The 16,815-nt window shown below is 35.2% G+C and overlaps 2 protein-coding genes across 2 annotated transcripts; both read left to right on the forward strand.

Annotated features, from left to right (window-relative positions):
- Window positions 1–316: 316 nt before the first annotated feature.
- Window positions 317–628, forward strand: LOC143538104 (uncharacterized). Its single transcript, XM_077031729.1, has one exon. The coding sequence runs from the start codon at window positions 317–319 to the stop codon at window positions 626–628; it is 312 nt and encodes a 103-aa protein (XP_076887844.1).
- Window positions 629–883: 255 nt separating this feature from the next.
- On the forward strand, window positions 884–3,083 carry LOC143538105 (uncharacterized). The gene is made up of 4 exons (XM_077031730.1): window positions 884–982; window positions 1,091–1,682; window positions 2,795–2,974; window positions 3,076–3,083. Exons 1-4 carry the CDS (start codon window positions 884–886, stop codon window positions 3,081–3,083), a joined length of 879 nt encoding a protein of 292 aa, XP_076887845.1.
- Window positions 3,084–16,815: the final 13,732 nt, after the last annotated feature.

The following is a 16,815-nucleotide window of genomic DNA, read 5'->3' on the forward strand; positions in this document are numbered from 1 at the left end:
GCAAAAATTTTGATTACTTATAGTTTATCTAGACCTCATTTTGTTTGGGAAAGTACTTGGCTACTTTTAGTTGACGGTATACTATACAAACAACAAACGATCAAAACAACCCTGGTACAATTTATTTTTTTTGTAATGTTTTCAATTATGCCAAATATCTAATATCAATAAATATTTATTATATATTAATTTAAGTAGGTTCTTATATTATTTTCAGGGTTGATTCTTAATGAAGAGCAGCTAAAAAACTTAGCACTCCTGGAAATTGAATTTTTTTTTAATTTGCAACCACTCCAGTCTTAGAAGACATCAACAAATGCCTTTTCCAGATACGGAAACAATTTCAAGAGCAACTAATCTGTTGATGGTGGAAGAGCTTTCATATGATACAGAGACCATGAATAACGAATTTAATAATCTATTTGATTTGTTAACTGATGAACAGAGAGGGGGTTATAATGAAATAATGAATGCTTTGGTTGATAAAAAAGGTGGTGTGTTTTATGTTTATGGTTACGGTGGTACTGGAAAAACATATTTATGGAAGACCTTATCTGCCTCAATAAGGTCAAAGGGAGAAGTTGTGTTGAATGTTGCTTCAAGCGGTATAGCTTCTTTGCTTTTGTAGGGTGGAAGAACATTTTTAATACCCATTAATTTGACCGAAGATTCCATTTGTCCGGTAATATTACAACCTACATTCTGTTACTTTTAATATGAATCCTTTTTTATTATATATGGTTTTATTTGTTACTCGAATATACATTTACTTTAAAATATCTTATGTTATATATATATATATTCTTATAATTAGGTTAATGGAAATACCGACGTCTATAAATTATTGAAAAAGACAAGCTTAATAATTTGGGATGAAGCACCAATGATTCATAAGCATGCTTTAGAAGCTTTAGACAGAACTTTAAACGATGTTATGAATGGTGATTCTGCAAATACTTCCGAAGCACTTTTTGGAGGTAAGGTTGTTGTTTTTGGTGGTGATTTTTGGTAAATTTTGCCCGTTGTAACGAACGGTACCAGAAGTGAATGTGTCAATGCTTGCATCAATTCTTCTTATATTTGGTCAAAGTGTAAGGTTCTTAAACTAACTAAGAACATGAGGCTTACAGTTGGATGTCGATCTTTAGACGTTGAAAACATCAAAGAATTTGCTGATTGGCTATTAGACATAGGTCAAGGAAGTGTGGGTGGTCCAAATGACGGAGAGTTGGTTATTGATATTCCAGAGGATCTCTTGATATTGAACTCAGTTGATCCGATTGGTGATTTAATAAGGTTTGTATATCCTAATATATTAGATATATTCAACGAACTTACTTACTTTCAGGATCGCGCACTGCTTGCACCTTTGGATGAGGTATATCAAGAAATTAACGAACGTATGTTAGCCCTCTTTCCTGGTGAAGAAGTCGAGTATCTAAGTTCCGACAGTTTAGCTGAATGTGAAGACGTTTCAGACGATGTTGATCCACAGTTGTACTCCCCTGATTTGTTAAATGGTTTAAAGATGTCAGGAATTCCTAATCATAGATTGGTTCTTAAAGTTGGTGTTCCCGTCATGCTATTAAGGAATATTATTCAGAAAAAGGGTTTGTGCAATGGAACGCGCATTCAAGTCGTTAGTCTCGGTAGACGTGTAATTGAAGCTAAAGTTGTCTCTGGTACGAATATAGGATATCGCACTTTAATTAGTCGAGTAAGCCTTACACCAACTGATAAGAAACTTCCTTTCAAATTAAAAAGAAGATAGTTTCTTATTTTCGTATGTTTTGCCATGACAATCAACAAAAGTCAAGGTCAATCATTGTCAAGAGTTGGATTGTATCTTAAAGATTTAGTATTTTCTCATGGTCAGCTTTATGTTGCTTTGTCAAGAGTGAAGAGTAGAGATGGTATTAAGTTAGTGATACTCGACAAAGAATCAAAGCTTACAAATAAAACAACAAACGTTGTGTACAAGGAGATTTTTGGAAACGTAGGATGACAAATATTATGTATTTGAAATTGTTCTATTCTACACTAATGGTTATCATGTAACTTATTTTGTTCTATACTTTTTTATGTAGTTCTAAAACGTTTTGTATATTTGTTTGTTATCCTAACTTAAAAATTGTTATTAAGTTATAAATAAATATTTAATGTTAATATATACCAAAAATATCCGGATATACATGTTTTATAAGATACCATTGTTTATATTTCAATTTTAAGTTAAAGTATTTAAAATATTTATAATATCTAATAAAATATTACAAATATAGGGTAACTATACATGATACTTATTAGATAGATATAATCATTTAGATCATTGGAAAAATAAACTGTCACTTCCTTACTATATTTTATAATTATCAATTTAATTCATCATCTTCTTTTTCTTCTTTTACAATCTAAAGCTTTTCATAACAAACTATATTGCAAAAAAAATGTCTACCATTGTCAACTGGAAGTTTTCTACGGTTTTACGTAAGTATGATTCCTCTTTAGCGATTTCCTCATGATACACAAAGATAAATTGAATCTGTGTTGATGTTCAATAACCTCCTTAAACATCAGATTCATGAGATTGGTGTTCATAAACTTTCTCCATGTATACAAGAAACCAATCTCATAAATCTTTTACGCCATTACCTTGATGATCTCCACCAAGATGTTTTACCGTTTGAACATGTTAGGGATTGGTTTTTTTATCCTAATCAAAACAAAGTTGCTATCAAGTTTGAGAATGGGCAGTATAAAAATTTGAATCCTAAACAACTATTGTCATGTGAAGATTTGTTCCTTTTGAGAGAGCTAGATATATTGAAGTTATCTAACCATAGAAAAGAAATTGCACATCTTGAGTTGGAAAGGGAGGTGAGTTTGAAGGTTAAATGGTTAGCCGAATGTGCAAACTGTGAAAATGATTATGATGGTTATCCCGAAAGTTTGTTGTCCGATGATGAAGTAGAAGGTAATATATTAATGCTTTAGATATTGTTGTTAGATTTAATAAAAGAAGTATATTGTCAACATCTTTTTAGACTTACTAATAACTATATTTATGAACTTTAGATTTGTAGGTTGTACATAACTTTGTAATTTTTAGATGTTAGTAATTATTAAACATGTTGTTATGTTAAGTTTATTTTAATTGAATATTGTGTTGTTTTTAAAAAATTTCAGGTGTTTAGGAAATGGGAGTTTGTGTTGGTATAACTTTTGAAGACTTTGATGATGTTTTAATATCAAAGAACATGGTTAGTGTTTTTGTTAATGTCTTTTGGTGGTTTGGTTTAAATTAAGTTATTGTAATTTTGAAGTTTGAATCTATAGACAATGTAATTTTATAATAGTTTGGTAACAAACTATGAACAAGTATTATGTTAACTTAAACGTATGTTTAAATTGATTATTTGTAGTGACATGTTATTCCACCTGCGTGTCACGCGGGTCTATACCATAGTCTTATAATTAAAGCACTACAATGTTCCACATGAAATTCAACTAGGGTGTCCACATTAATGCCACATCATTGCTAAGTCACCTATTTCCTTTCTTATTATTGCCAAATCATCTCAGAACTTTTTTTTTATTAAATCAAAAATACTTGACGAAGACGGGATTCGAACCCGGGTGTGAAACCAAGATAAATGTTTTAAGAAAATCCCCTCTAGCCATTACACCAGGCTGTCACACCCCAACCTACGACGGAAATCCCGGGGCGTGAGCTGATTGCCCAGCTCTCAAGGTTACTATCATGCAAAATTATAAATTTCAATATCTATTTAATAATTTCAAATAAAATAAATATACGTTACAATATCCCAAAAACAAATAAAGCATCAAACAAATATAAAATCATAAATAATATTGTCTCATTATATTTCTTCTAGCATAAATCCTTAAGTGATCTTCTAACTTCAATTACTTCACATCACACGATGGCCTGCATATGCGTTGAAAATAAAATAGTTTTGTCACACAAGGTTGAGTGAGCAACAAGTTTAGATGTACATGTAGTATTTATAAAAAATAAGTTGTTGCAACAGGTCATATGAGAATAACAAATTAACCAAATGAGCAAGTATAAATGATATGTCGAGAAGCATAAAGCTATAACGACTGGCGTATGATCATACTATTCTGAGATTATATTGGACCTCTCTGAATGCGGTTTACGTAAAGCAAATAAGCACATAACAAGTATGGTATAAAATTCGTTAGCACATAAGACAATAGTTGCAATTTTGTGTATAAGTATATATGAGAAATACAATTTACGCATATGCCCCCAAAACGTAAGAAAATGAGTAAAATAGGGGAATGTGGTACTCACCTGATCAGATGAACGAAATTTAAGTGACGATGAGAAAAGTAAACCCTTCGGGATATACCGTCAAGGATCCTAGTTAAATAATATAAATATGAAATAATTATGAACAACATAACATAATTTAATGAATTAAGATTTCGATGTGATTTGTGTTATGATTGGGATTAAGATATTTATTGATTAATCACTACGGCCATTGCTTTTAATAGGTTTATTAATTATAATCATCCCAATAATTACCCATGATATAATATATAATTAAATACTTAAATAATTTAATTAATATAAGATATGCTTGAAATAATAAAATCTTAATAAAATAAAATAATCTAATTAAATATAAAATGAGATATACTTTTAATTATACTAATATAAATAAATAGACAATCATAATAAATATAATATGTAGTAAGATGAAAATAAATATTTTGTATAAACCTTTTAAGGAAAAAATACTTAATTCCTTTACATAATATATATATATAAAAAATTAATATAAACAAATTTATAAAGACGTTCAATGACGAGACACCAATAACGGTGTCGGGTTTTTAAATAAAATAACGATGATTTAAAATTATTAAAAATAGGCTTATAATTCATACTTACATATATATATATATACACGAAAACTTATACGCGAAATTGATTTACGAGAACGTTGTCTTTTAAGGTGTCGGTTTTATAAAATAAAGTTTACTTGATGATTAAAATAATAGTAAACCATTCATATATTTAAAATAACAAAATATAAATATAGAACCAAAAAGGGGGCTGGCCAGGCTCGAACCTGAGCTGATGGTCGGCTCACCAAACACGCACACTCCTGTAGCCAACTGAGCTTGTAACATCCCGTTTTCTCGTTTCGGTTAATGAAATAAAATATGAGTTATTATGTGTCGGGCTAGTGTTGGGTTAAGTAAAATGGTTAATGGACTTGGATTAATAAGGAAAGGAGAGAGACCATGGGCTTAAGCCCATGACCCATAGTATATAAACCTTAATTAACCCATAATCCATTCATTTTCACCCATTCCATACACCATCAAAAACACACACTTAAGCTCTCTCTCTCGTCTTTCTCTTTCTGTAGCCGAAATAACCAAGGAAACCCGAGCATCGATCCGAGGTAATAACGTTATTATATTATATGGATCCAAACCTGCTAGATCTAGTCGCGAAACGACGAGCCGACATCCTAAACTGTTAAAGTCACGAGATCTGGATGGAATTGGGTATAAACCGATCAAATGATGAGCATAGGGGTCACCCTAGCTCACATCTGAATCGAACGGGACGAAAAACGGTGAAAAACGGTGGAAAACGAGTGAGATCACGCTAGTCCGCGCGAGATCCCGGTTTTCCGGCGATGACGGCACCGGAAAGGCGGCGCTGGAAAACGGCGTACGAGGTTAAGCATGTCAGAGAATGTTTCTGACATTCTCTGACCTAACCCTAATTCATTACGGAAGATTAACGAATGAGCCTTAATTCGTTATTCCCATTCGCTAAGTAAAAGTAACGAATAAGCCTTAATTCGTAATGCCCATTTGTTAAGGAATAATAACATATTTGCTTCATTCGTTAAGCAATTCGTTATGTCCTTCGCTACAGAGAGATAACGAATGAACCCTCATTCGTTAGAAGGTTCATTCGTTATAAAGGGTCATTCGTTATAAAGGTCAATTCGTTATAAAGGTGTTAGGAAGTAACGAATGAGTCCATTCGTTATGAAAGACAGAAGCAACGAACGAGCCCCCATTCGTTAGAGAGCAGTATAACGAATTAGAATTTGAAAGAATGACAGAAAGGTCCCTGGACTTAGGAAATAATGATTTAATTACATAGAAGCCCTTGGACTTTATTAACTGATGAAAGATACCTTAAAGGATTAACGAGTTAACATTAAAATATTATTAAAGAATTCTAATGGAAATTGTGTTAAGATAGTTAATAAAAATAAATGTTTTCCAAGCTAACTTGGACCCTAGCTAGGGGCTCTACCCCTTGGACCCTGCTAGGGGTTGCCGCCCCTAGAACCCTGGCTGCCAGGGGCGCTGCCCCCAGACCCCGTTCTTTGAGGGTTATAATTGAACTAGAAACGCGATATGGGTAGTGATAGTTAATTGATACGTGTAATTGTTATACAGTCAGTCGCGCACAACTAAAAAGGAATAACCATTAACGGTGAACGTAACAGGACTCAGGTGAGTTTCTAGCCCCATTTTCTTGTTATGTTTTCGGGGCTGTGTGCATACTCAATGTGAATGTTAATACACTTACCTTAAATGATACGTATATGTGAACATATATAATAGAATGTATGTATTAAGAAGTGTAGGAATGGCTGTTAGGAAGGAAGGGACCATACCCTAATAATATATGAGATAGAGAAGGAAGGGACCAATTCTTAATAATATCTGAGATAGAGAAGGAAGGGACCAGACCCTTAAAATATCTGAGATGGTAAAGATAGTTATGTATGTATTATGAATGTATGAAAGTATGAAAGAAAGTATGTATGTACGAATGAAATAAAGATAACAGGCTAAATATGTATTATGTATCTATGGATACATATATATATAAATATGTGAATGTGTTGTATGTTGCCTGATTAACTAGAACTCACTCAGCGTAGCTGACTTTTAGTATGCACGCATGTGAGTAGAATGAGACATCTGACTTGAAGGGGGACACATGGCAGATGAATGAAGAAGCTGGCATTTGAAGACTTAGTCAATAATGTTTGAACTGAAAGACATGTTTTATGTTATGTTTTAAATACAAGTTATGAATGTATTGTAATGAATGTTGAAGTTTTATCTATTCCGAAAAAAGTTTTAATTCACTATGATATTCAGAACTGTGTTTATGAGTAAATCTAACACCAAAGTAGGGCACCGGGAGCGGGGCCTTACAAGTTGGTATCAGAGCATAAGTTCAAGAGAATTAAGCATAATATATGCTTAGACTCGAATAGAGAATGATATATTTTTCCACCCGTATGTAACACGAGCTATATCTTAGTAACTAAGTAAATTAGTATAAATAGGTGATCATGGCACTCATTTGTAACCACACAAACACTAAACAAGTTACAAACTTGTACTTGTAATCAAGCCTTATATATAAAACTCTTGTTGTAACACGTGTATTATGCGTGTTTCCAATAGTTTTATTCTCATTTAAGTCACATGTGTATTACACGTGCTTTTTTTTCTAGTAAAATATGGTTTAAAAGCTGTACTATTTCCATAAAAAAACTTACATGGAGTTTTAGAGAATTAGGTTGAACCGATTTACACTGAAATTAAGAGACCGAAGATTGAACCGATCTTGATGATCAGTTATCGGTCTTAAACCTAGTCGGTCTTTGCTTATAGACCGAACCTAAACTGAAAATAGAGCTTCAATTATTCAATCAATTATGGTATGAATCAAGAAAAGGATCTCTGGATGTGCTACAATTGCAAATTTCAATCAATGAACAAATGATTGATTACAACTTGGTGTTCAACAGGGTTTTAAACCTTCACCTAGCAAATTTCAATCAATTACACATACGACTGGGTCTTTAACATGTAAATTATTTAATATTTTGAAGTATATGTTTAAATTGTTCCAGAATCTTTTTGTTTAATTGATTTATTCAATATGATTTTTCAATTTTGGTGCGTAACTGATTAATACATGCCTAATTTATTGTTTGACGTAGTGTGCCCTCCAACTGTTTGATAAAATGCCTCAATGAACATGTGTTGGCAGCCACCCATAAGCATTGTTGTTTCTTGGTGAGCTTCAATGAATGATAGGCCATTTGCAGTTTAGGTTTACAAAACTCAAGTTTATAATTGTATCTAATTGTTGTGCATTGCCTAATTAAACTAATATATATATATAGGTACGTTATCTGTAATGTTAATTACACTCTTTTTTAGCAATGAGATTGTCATATGTTTCTTCATAATAATGCTCAACTCATTCATCGCGACTATCCCGCGAGGTATACACAAGCTTATTTGTTCTTACTTATTGATCATAAGTTCAAAATGGTCAATGCTAGCATTTCATTTGCCCATTATATGGTTGTTCTAAATAATTCAAGTGGAGCTCCGAGCTTGGAAGCCTAGTGGATTCAGTTTTGAAATATCTGTAGATCCATATACTGTGCGGCCATTTCATTATTCTTTAAGTGGTAACAGTTGCAGAGACTATATTTTTTAGACTTATGTTACACATATTTATGTTTTATCAGGATTATGATGTTGAAGATTCACTGCTGCCACTTTAGCCAGCACTGAACTACAGTGCACCAGAGCTAGTGCACCAGAGCTAGTTAGGGCCAAACCCCTTCATTTGGACGATCATCTAATATTTAAGCTTTGCGTGCCTCGCGTATCACCTTAATTGCTAAAAAAGACTTTGTTTGACTTTGTAGTTTTAGTTACTTATTCATTTTGTAGAATTGAACACGTTTGTTAATAAAATACATTATATACATGTGGTTGTGTTCACTTAATTGTTATAAAGTCTTTGTTTGACTTTGTAGTTTATAGTTACTTTTTTCACTTTGTAGAATTCAACACACATGTTAATATAAAAATGACATACTCAATACATGCATTTGCAGCTGTTTCAACGGTTTACATATAGTCCAATTCACCAAAATCACTAAATCTTTATAGTCAAAATCACCAAAATCAAATAACAATGAATCCCAAATACATAAATATCTTTTAACTAAGACCAAATAATAGTAATTTAACTAGAGCATCAAAACTGAACATAATCACATAAAAATCTGTCTTCAGGCTTCACTACGTGAATATCGCCTTTTAGCCACACATGTGGTCTGGGTGATTTGCCACACTTCGGCTTAAATGTGTGGCTAAAAGGTCTTTGACCATATTTGAAAACCTTCCAGAATGTTTTGGCCACACATGTTATTCTTCATGTGACCATTTATACCTACTCAGGTACTTTTCGCCACACTTTGAAAAAAACTGTGACAAAACTTTGCCACACTTCAGATTAAATGTGTGTCTAAAGGTCACTAATCATAGTTTCAGCTACACAACTTTTATTTGTGTGACAAAAAAACACACCTGCTAGAACCTTTAGCCACACATGTTTGGTTCATGTGACAAAAATACACATGTTCTGAACCTTAGTCACCCATGTTCGGAGCTTTAGCCACACACGTTTGGTCGTGTGACCAAAAACGATACCTGTACACAGCTGGTCGAAACCTTTAGCCACACTTTCAAAAAAAATGTGACATTTACTAGCCCCACTGTCGGACCGGTGCGGGACACGGTTTCCCAACGATTCACGGGGCAACGTGTTAGAGTGCGGAATCCTCTAACACGGCGATTCGGTGGTGATCAACAACGCACGGTTACTATTCCTAAGACGGTTTGACACCTAGGGACGGAGGAAAAGACCGACACGACGAAGATTGGCAGAGAGGATTTTCGGCAGTAGCAGGTTCGTGGCTGTGTGTAGTGTGTGCTCTCTCTTGTGAAATTTCCTAAGTTTCGTTTATATATCGTATACTGATTCGATCGAATGAGTATCTCATTCGATCGAATGAGTCCTGGTTCGATCGAATCAGTCACTGATTCGATCGAATCAGTTTCTTTTGACATTTTCAGTCCGTTAACTTGGTTTCACGATCGTTATTTTCATATCGAACCATCCTGATAGAACTGGGGACATACACATGACATTTCATGTCCTAACAAACTCCCCCTTGGAGCCAGTTCTATTTACTTATAATCAATCGAGTTCTCCTGCTCGATCGTAACTCCCCCTTGGAGTTATCTCACTCTCTCTTTTCTCAAAGCTAGTGGTGCGCACGTTGCATCCACGAACTCCTTTCTTCATGAAGTTCTCTCAAGATCAAATGGTTCAGTCAGTCAGACTTACCATAGGTTCCGCAAATCCTGAGAAGCTGTCAATTGAATTTTTAGATAAACATTTAAGCACAATCTATCACAATGTTCCAAAACAAATTACATTCAACTCAAGAACAATTACAATCAGAAGATTAAACCTTGAATTACAACAAGAAACAAAATAAACATGACAATTAAGCTTCAGTTTCTTGTGCATACTTCTTCTGTTGCTCTTTCCAGTTTGATCCTGCATGTATGTCATAGGCAAAGCAAATCCTAATGACATTTCTATACGTTAATGCTTGCTCTCTGTCTTCGGGGGCATAAAGAATCTCTGTCTTGTATAGTGTATAGACATCCTCCCGTGACAAGTTTGTGAGCCACATAGGATCAAATATGCGAATTGTGCTCCAATTTCCATTGTCGTTGAGCACGATAACTGCTTCATGCAGTCTTCCATCATAGTACCAATGCCTGAATGCTTTGTAGAAGTCCTGCTTCATCTTTCTTAGAGGAATCTTCTTCATCGTGAGTGGTGGCATGTACTTCAAGATAATCATTGGCTTGTTGGTGATCGGATCGATCTCCTTTTTACTTGTATATCTCTTTGGCCTCTGTGGAGTGATCATCTTCCATTTTGAGTTGTATTCCTTTCGCAATACACTCTGATAGTACGTGGCAAATGGAGATGAACTGGCGTAAAGCATATCAAGATAGTTCAGACGGTTTAGATCATAAGTAGGAAGAGTCTTCAAGTCAGTGATACGTTGAAAGTACTCAACCCCTTTTTCTCTCTTGATAGCAATGCAATTAAGATCCTTCAGACACGCCCAAGCAATAATCTCTCCTGAAGTTCTACGACCCTTCATCTTATAAGACGTTGTGTGAGGAATGGTCGGCTTTGCTTGTCGTCTGGACCTTATCTTCTCAAGAATAGCGTTGAAAGCTTTCTTGCATTCTTCTGTTTTCTCAACGAATTCGGCTTGATCTGCTTCAGAAGGCTGTTTCATTGTGTTTGACCTTTTGTCAGCCTTCTTCTGTATTTCCTCCTCGGTTACATTTTGGAAGAAACTTGCAGAGTTAGGAAGATTGTCAGTTTGAGACGTGTAGTATTCTGGATATTCTTCCTGTGTCAAGTCTTCCATTTCAACTTCATCAAATTGAGAGGGATCAGCGGCCGTAGATGATGTTGAGTCAGGCGTAGCAGCCGAAGAAGATGTTTGTTCTGTTGAAGGCAAAGCCAGATACTTGCCTGTTTCTTCATTGTATAGCTCAAACATTTGTTCCAGTTCTTCTTCTGTGAAATTGTGTGAAATTTCACCTTCTTCCAAGTCTCCACTTGCGAAGTTTTGCTGCTCATATGGATTGTCCAGTATAAACGTGAAATATTCCGCTGCTGTTTTTGATTGCAGCGGTTGGACATTAAACGGATCAGCATCACCTGGTTGATTAAAAACCACAATGTAACACAAATTTTAAATAAACATATGTAATATCATAAACATGAAATACAATACCATTACATATGAAACTAAGTTTACACACAAATCATTAATTAAAAAGATTTAACATTTAAGTCGTCACTACATTCACTCAAATTCCTCTTAAATACCTTCACCTCCATCATCAGAAGAGTCCAGTTCGTCAGTGTCCACATCGACATTGGTTGGACCTTCCAGACGAAGAACATCTCTTTTCAGCTCGGTCACTTTTGCTTCAAGGCTTAGATTTGACTCTTTCAGCTTGTTGATCGAAGATCCTTGTTCAGCGACAGTAGCATTTAGCTGACTGTTTTCAAGCCTGAGCATTTCGTTCTCAGCTTGAAGTTTAGCAATCTGCTCATCTCTGAGTCGATTCTGTTCTTCTTGCTCTGTCTTGAACAATAACATCTTCATCATAGCCTTGTGAAGATCAGCAATTTCAGATGCAACCTTTTGAGGTATAGACATTTCCGGTTGAGGTTGAGGAGTAGGTTGTGGTGCTGACTGCGGTGTTGGTGGCTGTGCTGGTTGAGCAGGAGGGGCAGCAGAAGTCCCAACTGATGGTACCATTGAAGGACGTGGTTGATCGGAAAATAAACTCCGATACTTTCTTGTAACCTTCTTCTTCTGCCTCTTTGCAGGCCTTTCTTCAGTCGCATCTATCTCAGCCGGTTGTTTCTCGGCTCTAACTTCTTCACCAGCCTCCAGATCCTCAACATTTAAATACCAATCAGCCTGTTTTTCCTCTTCTGTCCTTGTGTCTTCCGGGGCCGCCACCTCCTCAGTGTCAGAATCGTCGCTGGATTCCTGATACGGTAAATTCTCGACGTCTGAATCACTGGCAGCATTTCTCCACTTCCTCTTCGGAGGGGCCCTGTAGGACGGATTGACTATATGCCCGAAGCATCGTTTGAGTGGTGGCCTGGTGGGACGTTCTTTGTAGGATTTGAGACGGTTGAGAGTCTCATTCTTCATGTGGTCCAGTTTCACCACATCACCTTCATTTTCTTTCAGTAGACCCGGTGCTTGAGTATCAACTATCATCTGAACGAACCTCGGGTACTGAAGAAACTTCTTGCTCTTCCCTTGTTTCAACGTGATGTTTTCCACCATATGACCAAACGTCATTTGAGAGAAGTTGTAGGGGCGGTTCATCACTAGAGCAGCTACGGTGAACTGCATGCTTTCCCTCAGCTTGTCAAAGCTAGTTCGTTGAGGCCCCAAGCAATGCATCACCACGTGTGCCAGATACTTGAATTCGGGGCACAGGTTGGCTTTGTGAAGCAGACCAGCATTGAGATCGCCGTCATACTTCATTCTTGCGAAACATCCTCTAGTTGCCGCAGGATGTAATGATGTAGGGTCTGATTCTAAGTCTACAAAGCCGCAGACTTCTCGGATTACCTGGGCAGATATTACGATGGCATGCCCTCTGACCGTGGAGCGAATAACCGACGGCACGACTGTTTTGTCGTGCGTGGCATTCCTCCAGAACTCTTGTTGAATTGACATTATAGGCTCAACGATCCTCGAGATAGGTCCAGAAATCCTTGACCTCTTCAGAAATTTGATAACTGTTGCAAAATCCTTCCCGTGGCTAGACTTTTCGTCCAGGAAAGCCACGATATTGTGCTTGATAGACGTTTTGAATGGAGCAACCACTTCTGCAACTTCAGCCATTGAATCTGTAAACTTAAACGTGTTAGAACGAACAGATATCGAAACGACTGAATGCGTTTAAAATTTTCAAATTTTCTGGACTAGTTCGATCGAACGAGCAACACATTCGATCGGGTGAGCTATTCATTCGATCGAATGAGATCTGGTTCGATAACAGACAATCGAATGAGATAGATCTTATCATTTACTTCTGATTCGATCGAACTACTAATCGAATAAGTCACATTCGATCGAATAAGAAACTCGTTCGATCGAATAGACTGATTCGACTCATTCAAGCAGAAGCCCGGAAATGAAGAACACCCGAACCCGGAAAACCAAAACGACCAAAAACCCGATCAAAACACGGTTAAAAACAAGTAAAACTTACATTTTTGTAATCTACGTGAAAAACTGAATAAAGTGATCGGATCAAAAAGAGGGTTTGAGAAAAACAAATTTGAGAGATAAAATCCGTAATATTTTTCGAATAATTCTGTCCGATCGAATAAGTTTGAATATTTATACTGTTTTTGGACTTATTCGATCGAATGGACTTGTTCGTTTGGATCATTCGATCGAATGAGATTCTAGTCGATCGAATGAGTCTCTTCACAACTGTTCGCATTCTCTCACACACTGATTCGATCGAAACTGTCCATTCGATCGAGTTATTCAATCGAATAGCAACCTATTCGATCGAATGAGGGAAAACATTTGAAAAATAATTTTTTTTTTTTTTTTTTTTTTTTTTTTTTTTTTTTTTTAAATTTCTTATTTCCCGTCCATCGATCGTGATGCCTTTGAACCTGCACGAAAACATAAACTTTTGACACTTGGTTAGTTTTCTTAGACATTTTCCAATCCTGAGAGCTTCGTTCCTACAGAACATATAGATCATAATACATTAGTAACAAATGGAAAAATATCAGGCTCAAACATCTTTGGGTTTTCTTGTCACTTCATTCTTTCTTTCATGCACAGCCTGTTGCACAGATGAACATTCAGCAACCTGCATGAAGTTTTCTTTCATTCCTACACACTGGATAAACATTTAGTAGGAACAGACAGGGATCAGACTACCTGTCACGATGATTTCTCATCGATTCTCAAACAAACAGAAATAGATAAAATGAAAAATAAATAGAAATAAGATCTTTTTTGGTTTTTATCAAAATATTTACAGGGAGGGACAGGGATCAGACTACCTGTCACGATGATTTCTCATCAACATTAAAGCAGAATAAAATTAAAAAAAATTAATTCAGAATAAAAATCTTTTTGTATGTTTTTTTTTTTTTTTTTTTTTTTTTTTTTTTTTTTTTTAATATTCAAACTGAAATAAACAACTGTACAAAAATTTAAAACACATTATTTTTGGTTGAGAAGGATCTATAATAAGAAATCATACAGACGTATATGACTATCTACTGAGACTTTTCGAGATTTTTCATTTTTTTTTTTTTTTTTTTTTTTTTTTTTTTTTTTTTTTTAGAATATACGAAGTTAAACAAGACATAATGAATATTCTTTTTGTGAGAAAGATCCGAACAGGAATCATACTAATTACGTGACTGTCACACAGATCCGTGTTTAGCTGTATTATGACATAAAGAAACAGGTTGTGAGCATGTAAATAACTTAAAATGGTTTTCATCGTTTCTGTGATACTAGTTAGGTTCAATTATGTCTCAAAATTTAAGTGGGTAACAACTCAGAGATTATGATGCCTCCTATCTATTCTCAAAGCGTATTTGGCTTTCCCCAAGTCACCCCGAATTGACCTTGACCCATAGTGTCTGATTAAGGTTGTAAGTGTCTTCATCTGCTTCCCGTTTTCTTTCTTACTCCATGATTGAGAAGTCTTGACATTGTTAACTCTAGAATGTTTCAATCACTCATAAGGTAAATTTTTTTTTTTTTTTTTTTTTTTTTTTTTTTTTTTTTTTTGAATGTTACATAGACTTCAGAGTAGTAAACAATTGCAAGTCCCGAATCTGGATCACTGCAGTTTCTTCACACACTATCTTTACGGGAATCAGAACACTTATGGGCTCGTGTATGACTGGGTAATCGCTTTTCTGCCTATCATTCGGAAAGATATATATGAAGACATACAAAACTCTTAAGGAGTTTCCACGTAAAATCGAGTAGATTTAGTTTGTATCACATCTACTTTTACGCACCATAAAAAGCTACCATGACACACAATGACCGTTCTAAAGCCTTTTAAGCCTAATAACTTCACTAGTTAAGCACACAGAATCAGTGTATCTATCATTTTCCAAGGTTGGATCAATTTCTCATTTTCTGAATATATATGAATGCCTTTTAAAAAAATAACGTTTAAAATATTTCGCCCCGATCAAGTCAAAGTCTTCAGGTAAACGGCTATCCTGAAGATCCAATGGATCAACTGGACCGACCACATACGAGTATGTGTCCTTCTAACTAAGTATAACCGACTATTTTTCAGCGAAAGAATAAAAACCCATCAAAACCCGCCCCGATCACTTTCAGTCATCTGGTTAATGGCTATCCTCATAATCTACTAGTAGAAGTAAGGACCAAAACACATCCGAAAATGTGTCCATCAAACTGAGGTAACCGACATAATTTTAAGCGATAGTGATGTACAGAAATAACAAATCTTTTTGATGTCTCAGTATGATAGCGTCTGTGTACTATCACCTTTCTTGTAACAAGATCAACTTCTGAAAATTTTGAAAATTTTTTTTTTTAATGTTTTTGGGTTTTTGTATTTTATATTGTTTTTGGTTTTTCTTGAAACCTTTCTCCCCCTAGAATTTATAAAAAACAAAATCTTTTTGGATTTTTCAAATTTTTAAGAAAAGAAAAAATGAAAACAATTTAAATGATATCTTCAGGAACATCATCTGATATACGTTTAACGCCGTTGATCTCTAGTAAATATAAAAACCGTGGTTTATCAAATGCTTTAGTGAAGAGATCAGCGCGTTGTTCCTGAGTGGGGATTTTTATCACATCGATTAACTTCTTTTCGTAGCAGTCACGAAGGAAGTGATATCGAATTTCGATGTGCTTCGTTTTGCTAAAATGGACCGGATTTTTGGTAATTGAAATTGCAGCAGAACTATCAATATATATGGGAGTAGTAAAACATTCAATACCGTAGTCACGCATTTGTTGCTGAATCCAAATAACTTGAGAACAGCAACTGGCAGCCGCAATATATTCCGCCTCAGCTGTTGAAGTGGAGACTGACGTCTGCTTTTTGCATTGCCACGTTACTAAACGACTTCCAAAGAACTGACATCCTGCTGTTGTTGATTTGTAATCGAGTTTACAACCACCATAATCCGAATCACTATACGCATGAAGATCGAAGTTGTCATCATAAGGATACCAAAGACCCCAATCTGGAGTACCCTTCAGATAACGCAAAATTCTTTTGACT

The sequence above is a fragment of the Bidens hawaiensis genome, unplaced genomic scaffold (assembly GCF_021521415.1).
Source record: "Bidens hawaiensis isolate Kalapana, Puna unplaced genomic scaffold, B.hawaiensis_p1.1 tig00011469_1, whole genome shotgun sequence".
NCBI classification, from domain to species: Eukaryota; Viridiplantae; Streptophyta; class Magnoliopsida; order Asterales; family Asteraceae; genus Bidens; species Bidens hawaiensis.

Excerpts from the sequence above, each read along its gene's own strand:
- LOC143538105 (XM_077031730.1), top strand. The coding sequence starts at position 884 with ATGATTCATAAGCATGCTTTAGAAGCTTTAGACAGAACTTTAAACGAT. Across the intron at positions 983-1,090 it reads AAGCACTTTTTGGAGGTAAG|TGTAAGGTTCTTAAACTAAC; the intron begins GTTGTTGTTTTT and ends ATTTGGTCAAAG. Across the intron at positions 1,683-2,794 it reads TGAAGCTAAAGTTGTCTCTG|ATTTGTTCCTTTTGAGAGAG; the intron begins GTACGAATATAG and ends TGTCATGTGAAG.
- LOC143538104 (XM_077031729.1), top strand. The coding sequence starts at position 317 with ATGCCTTTTCCAGATACGGAAACAATTTCAAGAGCAACTAATCTGTTG.